Genomic DNA, 7,419 nt, shown 5'->3' on the forward strand with positions numbered 1-7,419 from the left:
AAGCAGAGGAGCCGTCGGGTCTGTCCGGAAAGCCACACTGAGAACCTCAAACTAATGCTGCGTGATGTCATCACACATCTGTTACTAAGTTTATTTATTTATTTTTTTGGCTTCCAGAGTTTGGTGATATTTTTTATGACATCAAAAAGCAGAATTTTTGATGCTAATTTAGAAATATTTGCTCTTATGCTAAATATTACTTTACTGCTGGAACTGGACATGAAGTAAAGGACAATAGTGACACCTAATGGTGAGAGTTGGTCACTTCAACCCTTTTTTGTAATTGTTTTGCTGAAAATGTGCAATAAACTCAGTTATGCATTAGCACAGATTGATGTAATTTAGCAGTATAAACGATAAAAACTGCATTGATAAAACAATATTTAAGCACATAATTACTTTTTCTTGTCTAGCGAGTTTGGGGAGCCACATAGTAACTTATGGCAGCCAGATTTGATGATTTCTAAATCATCAAATTTCTATAAAAATGGACAAAGTAATTTTTTTTTTGGGTGGTAAAAATGAAATTATGCTCAACTTTGTGTTTGTCCATCACATAAAATCCTAATAAAACATAAATTAGTTTGTACTGTGGTAAAGCTGAAAACTTTGGCAACACACCGAGTATTTTTATATAAATTACTACAAAATAAATGTAGATTTCACAAGATTAAATAAAATTTGGCATCTGATTTTAATTGTTTTTTAAACTGGGTTTTTTATTTGGATTAGTAAAGTTAATAATTTGGAGCATAACGACGTTAACGAGCGTTTAATTGACCTCAGTTCATCTTTGTATTTTAATAAAACTGATGGATCAGTTTATTAAACCGGAGTGACGTTCGCCCCCCGTCTCCAGATCCAACAGAATCAATGTGTTTGTGCCGCTTTACTTTTAAAGATAGTTAAAAAAAAAAAAAAGTTCCAGAGGTCATCAGAGGTCATCATCAATATCTGCAAATCCAGAGCAGCACAAACGAGGTTCTGCTGCACAAACGTAGCCGAGTTGATCGACATCAAATTCGTTTGAGTTGGTGAATGTGAGCGAGAGGCTGGTTGACCTCTGATGACCTCTGCAAACTTGCGGCACAAATTAAAATTTTTACAGCAAAAAACATCCGACGCTGATTTTGTTGGAACTTTCATTAATATCTCCAAAGCAAAAGCAGCACAAACGAAGCTTTTTGCAGGAGAAAAGAAGTCGAGCTGATTGATTTTTGTCAGATTGGAAGAAGATGGGAGGCTGGTTGACCTTTGTCGACCTCTGGAAACACCTTTAAAATGATAGCGGCACAAATGAACATCTTTGCAGCACAAACGTTTGACACCAATGACGTGTCTGGGTAATGTGACTTCCACTAATATCTTCAAAGCGAAAGCAGCACAAATTAATTTTTGCTGCACAAAAGTTTGACACCAACTTGTCTGGATTCGAAGGAGGCGGCGGGGCGAACTTCACTCAGAGTTTAACCCTTCGGAGGCCGCAGCGTGGCGGTCGGGACAGACTCTCTGCTCGGAGCTTCACCTCTGGATGGAAGCAGACGGCGGAGGATGCATAGGTTGGACTGGAGGAATGCTACCCGGACCGGGCCGGGCCGGACCGGCACAGTTTTCTGGTTCTTTTTGAGGCGCGAATGGTTGGAGGGGGATAGGAGGAGGACCAGGCTGTGAGATGGTGCTAAAAAAGAAAGAAGAAGAAGAAGTAGTGTTTGTGTCTCCTAGGAGATGATCTCCAGGATGTAGAAGACGAGCTCCATGACAACGGGGCCTTCGCTCAGCTGACACGCCCCGCCGTGGATGACGGGGATCAGGGCGCTGTCCAGGTCGCTCAGGTACTGAGGGAGGAGGGGCTGGCCGTTACTTCCTGCCAGGTAACCCACCTGGAGGGAGGGAGGGAGGACAGAAACGTCAGAACTACAGGATAATACAACAAAAACATTTTACTAAAAGGTCAAATTTTCACTTTGATCAACGATGTTATTATAGCAATAAAATGGTGAAAGATTGATGGAAAAACATTTAGTAAAAAATGTAAAAATTTATCCTTTAAATTAACTTAAAGCTCAACAGTTTCTGGAAAACCAGCCGTTTCTAAAGCGGCTGAAGCTTCACTGCAACTTCACTGGTCCAGTTTTTACTGTAAATATCTTACTACACTTTAAATAAGGCAAAAACTGAAAGCAATTGTTCAGCAAGCAACAGCAGCTCATTTTAAGTAAATAACTGTTTAACACTGGTGGAAAAAGTACTGGATCCACAAGGAGATTATTTTAATTATAACAAGGGAAAATGTCCTGCTATAAGTGAAATAATCTGCCACTTTTTCATCAATATTAAGGATTTATTTATTTAATAAAAGTTGAATTTTCCTTCAGGTTTTCGAACTTTTAATTAGATTGAGACTTTTTGGGTTTAGAGGAGCAACTTTTCTGCTCCTACTTTTTTCTACCACTTCTGTTTTCTCTAACATATATGAGATCATATCTAAATAAATATTAATAGATTATAAAAAGGCTCTGCAGCACCGGACGCCAGAGGTGCAAAGACCCTTAAAATCAGTTAAACTTTTAGAGCAACAGCATAAAAATCACTAAAATACGTAGAAAATTAAAGTTTTAATCTAATTTTATTCAGTGAGGAAAAAGAAATATTTATAGGAAATAAATGTTTTTAACTAAATCCCTGTTTCAATAGTTAAATTTATGTTTATGTTCAGTATATAAACCAGTTTTTACAGCTTTGAGTTTCTTTTCCACGCTGGTGAAAAACATCTGATGCCAACTCCCGCCTGTAGATGGCAGTGTTTCTTTCGCTTCAGCCTCACATGATGTTCTAATCCACAATGGAAAACCGAGCTGTTTAAGTTGTTAAAGAATAAAAATGTTTGGGTTCCCGATATGAATGTCTTATTTTTTCTCTCATATATTTGTAGGTTTTGGAAAAAGTTTAATGAGAGAAAAATCTAAAAAAAAAAAAATCTAATATTTTTAAAGTAGTTTCACAAAATCAGTGATTCGTAAAAGAATTAAATTTAAAATTAAAAAAACAATTGAAAAATCCTTGAGGGAGTGAATGTATTTGGCTGCTTTGGTTCAGAAGAGATTACTTAAAGCATGGGTGCTCAAAGTGAGGTCCAGGGGCCATCTGCGGCCTCTGGAATAATTTTTTGCGGCCACCTGACCTCAATTCAAGAATAAATTAAATAAATTAGGACAAAACTATGATTTTTAAATCCAAATCTATGCACAAAAACGGCAGATTCAAAACAAAGTGATCATCTTTTCCAAGTTTATTTTGGTTTCCATCTGTTGTCATGGTAACCAGGACCACATCTACTCACCTGTAATCTAAAGTCCAGTTCAGTGCAGCGAAATCTGATTTTAATTTCCATATTAAAACTCGACTAAAAGCACCGAATGTTTTCAAATGACCTAAATTCTGTTTTTTTTTATTGGTGAGAACAGATGAAATGTTTTTCCTTGAATAATCAGAAAACTGGATGTTTTTCAGGAAAACTTGCAATAAAACATCAGAGGTTTTGAATCTAGAATCTTGTTCTTCCGTTTGTTTATCTGTTTAATTAAAAGAAGCTGATAACTTATTGCTGAAAAAAACATTTTCGGTGATTTTAGATTTTAAAAATGTTAAAAGTTTTTTATTTTATTTTATTTATTTTGTGCTGCTTTAAACATTTTTTTTATTATTTGTGAGAAAAAGTTTGGATTTTAAAAATAGCAACATTTAAGAGCACAGCGTTCGGACCCGGATCCCAGCCTGGTATCTGGTATCCGGGTCCGAACGGCTCCCTGAGGATGACGGCTTCGTCCACCTGGTCGGAGTCGAGCGTGACCCGCAGGCCGAGCTTGGCCATGCCGTCCTCCTTCAGAAGCTTGAGGTGCGGACACAGCGCCATGCAGAACGCCCGCGCCACGTTCTCCGCCAGCCGGCTGTGGTCGGCCGGGTCGCTGAGCCCGCTGGGCTGGTCCTCGCTCTGCAGGAAGAACACCTGGGAAAACGCACACACCTTGAACGCACCGCAGAGATTAGCTTTCTCTTTGTTTTCAGGGTTTTTTTTTAAATCCTTGAATTTCACTGATGTGTTTGGAAAGTTTGATATTTTATAGCATTTTATAATGAAGAATCTGACATTTGATTAAAAGCCAAGTTTGCAGCTAGACATTAGTAGTGAACAATAGTATAAGGACGTAAACATATCAATACGTCTCCACCGTAACTAAAGAAAGAAAAAGTTTCAAAATTTGGAAAACATTTACAGTTGAAACCAGACATTTTCATAAATATCTAATATTCCTAATGGCTCAGTGACTTAAATAAAGGTTGGTTTATATTTTTGTTACGTTTTTTTGTGTTAAATTAGTGTTTTGTTATCGGACCAGTCGGGTGTTTAGGATGCGAGAGAAAAAACACTTCAAAACATGAAATTTTAGCTTACACAGATTACTATCATAAAACACTATTAACAGTAAAACATTATATTCAATAGTGAACTGAAAGTGTATTTTATTAGTTCATTTGTATTGTTTTTATCTGCAAAGGTGTGAAGCTGGAAAAGTTTGATGACTTGAATTTTATTGTAGAAAAAGTTTTAAAACTTTATTTTTCTTTTAAATTTCCTTCATTTGTAAAATGTGAATTTTCAGAGTTTAGACGAAGGAAAAAACGTTTGTTCCTGGGAGATCTGCCTGCTGGCCTGAATGTCCTGCAGTGAACTGGACAGAGTGTGTGTGTGTGTGTGTGTGTGTGTGTGTGTGTGTGTGTGTGTGTGTGTGTGTGTGTGTGTGTGTTACCTCGGTCCAGCGGATGACTTTGCCGTTGGCTTTGAACTCGGAGCCGTGGAAGATCTTCACGCTGGTGATGGACTCCATGGATTTCCCGTCGATCGGGCTGATGACGCTGAGAGGAGAAAGAAACGTTTGTTTACAACGACGTCGGATTCCTGGGGAGACGTAATTTAACACAATTCATCTCCAGACTGCTGTGGGACAGGCAGCTGCTCCTGCTGAGCTTTATGAGCTCCGAACGGGTCGGGCCTTTTCCCGCAGAGCGCTGGAGCTTTAAATATTCTGCTCAAAAACACATTTATTAGGAAATAAATGTGTATCTTTCACAGGAGCAGAGAACCCAAAACATTTACTCAAGTAAAAGTAAAAAGTCACAAGTCCAAGAAATTACTCAAGAGTAAAAACGTATTTGGTAAAAAGTCAAAAAAATGAGTAACTGATCAAATTATCAATCATTTAATTGTTAAAAAGTTTGTAATGAGACGGACGAAAATATAAAGTTAAGTGGAAATGTTTGGTGTTTTAAAAGACCAAATTGACAATAATTCATATCAGTAACAAAAAATAACAAAACCAGGCAAAATAAAATGTTTCCAAATCAGTTTCTTCTTTCAATAAAAAAACTGAAGAAACTTCAACAGAAACTGCAGGTGTGAGTCTGAATCTGGTGAATTTTTGGTTAAAACGTGTTTGATTTTCATTCAGTGGGCAGAAAATCCAGACATTTTACTCAAGTAAAAAAAGTACAGCGTAGTAAAAATACTCCTGCAAGTACATTTAAAAAAAAAAGTTACTGAAGTAAATCTACTATTTACAATCCAACTCAAGTATTTAAATCTGTTTTCTGCTTCAATTAGACGTCTGTAAAACGATCATTTTTATTATCTGAGTTCCTACAGCAGAAACTGTGAATCTGTCATTAAATTACCTGAAAGTTAATTTCCTCTCACCCTTTGTTGAAGTTCTGGTCGTCTTCGGTCCACAGGATGTGGACCAGCTCTGGGTTCTCCTCCTGCTCCGCCTTCCCGCAGGTTATGGTGAAGTCCTTCATGTCCCTCAGGGCTTGCCGTAGAGAGTCCATGGTCTCTGCTGTGATCTGGATCATCACACCGTCTGAAGCAGAAATAAAATGAATGAGAAACACTTTATGATGCTGAAAGAAATGGTTTTAACAGCTCAAGATTTTACAGACTGTGTGGTTTATTTGTCCTCAGAGAGTCTATAAAACAGGAATTAAAAAGGTAATAGTAACTGTACTTGGTGCCGGATTCGTTTATAATATGAAATAAACCAGAAATAGCAAGATTTCATGGATTATCACCCAAAGTTTCACCACTTTTAAGCTTCAGGTTTGTAGAAATTGTGTAAGAAAGAAACACCTGACCAAAAGATTACAATACTTGCTTCAGTTTTTTTTTAGTTACTTTTATGAGATCTCATCTTTTCGTCTCGCTCCTGTGGTGTAAATCCAGTTTATTACGTCGAACCTGGAGGCCCTCAGGGCTCCGTACTCGGTCCACTACTCTTTGAACGTTTGTCAAACTTTCTCTAAGTTTTAACGCATTTAAAGATGAGAACTTACCTTTGAGACTTGCATGAGCTTTAATACTTTCTGTTTACTTCCCATTAAAGTTAAATAAAACTTTGTCAACTTATATTAGTTACCGTTTGATAATCTGGTCGAACACAAACCCTAAAACTCTGTAGGCTATAAACATGTTAGGCAAGAAAACGATTCCAATTCCCTTCCAAGCTGAAGAAAAATCTGAGATTGTAAGAGATTCACAGCTTCGCTGAGTAAGACAAGCTGCCAAGAAAAACAAAGTTTAATCTCAATAAATCTGAATATAAGAGGAACGTTTTAGATTTTCCTTTAAGCCATCTGGTATCTTCATTCACATTTCTTCTCACCTTCTACTATGCTGGTCTTAGCCAAGAAGCCGGACGAGGCTTTCAACGCACCACTGAAAACAAAGAAGCAGGATCCAGTAACTGAAGAAACAGAGAAAAAAAAGAGAAGAAACAAACAAACCAGGTCAGTTCAGATTCACGAGAAAACTACTGAGACGTTAAACTGGGAGCAGAAAGGAGAACATAAACGGGAAGAGATGAGGGACAAACGCTGCAAAAACAAAATATTTTTGGTCTAGTTTTGAATGAAAATATGTTTACACTAAAAATAAGACAAAACTAACTCAAACGCAACTTTTCAGCAAAATGTAGGAGCTTTTCTAAGTCAATAATTCCTCAACATTGATGAAAAAGTATTTGTTTCACTGGCAGATTATTTCTAGGCAACAGATTTTATGGACGATAAATTGGAAGTTATTGCGATAAATGATAATACTGTTGTTTTGAGACGAACTTCAAGGACTATAATGTATAAAAATAATAATGCAAAAACACATTCTTCAAAAGAGCAATACACTTTAAATTCAAATCAAAATTTAACACTGGAACTGGAAAACATTTTAAACAACAGAAACAATAAAAAAAAAGTAGTAAGAAGTCTCGGTAACACTTTATTTGAAGGGGGGTGAATAAGACTGTAATGACCCTGTCATAAACCTGTCATAACACCTGTCATAAACATGACATAACACCTGTCATAAACATG

General features: G+C 37.0%; 1 protein-coding gene across 4 annotated transcripts in view; it reads right to left on the reverse strand.

Moving 5' to 3' along the window:
* Positions 1 to 696: 696 nt before the first annotated feature.
* The window catches only part of zfyve9a (zinc finger, FYVE domain containing 9a), a 44,548-nt gene continuing 37,825 nt past the window's right edge, over positions 697 to 7,419 (reverse strand). For all 4 annotated transcript variants that reach the window (XM_016679336.1, XM_016679337.1, XM_016679334.1 and 1 more), the window contains exons 15-19: positions 6,714 to 6,794; positions 5,753 to 5,915; positions 4,809 to 4,914; positions 3,830 to 4,006; positions 697 to 1,880 (exon numbers count right to left, since the gene is read on the reverse strand). In XM_016679336.1, the coding sequence (XP_016534822.1) occupies positions 1,719 to 1,880; positions 3,830 to 4,006; positions 4,809 to 4,914; positions 5,753 to 5,915; positions 6,714 to 6,794 (689 nt within the window). In that variant the 3' untranslated portion in view covers positions 697 to 1,718. The remainder of the gene's footprint in view (positions 1,881 to 3,829; positions 4,007 to 4,808; positions 4,915 to 5,752; positions 5,916 to 6,713; positions 6,795 to 7,419) is intronic.

The sequence above is a fragment of the Poecilia formosa genome, unplaced genomic scaffold (assembly GCF_000485575.1).
Source record: "Poecilia formosa unplaced genomic scaffold, Poecilia_formosa-5.1.2 Scaffold208, whole genome shotgun sequence".
Classification (NCBI taxonomy): Eukaryota; Metazoa; Chordata; class Actinopteri; order Cyprinodontiformes; family Poeciliidae; genus Poecilia; species Poecilia formosa.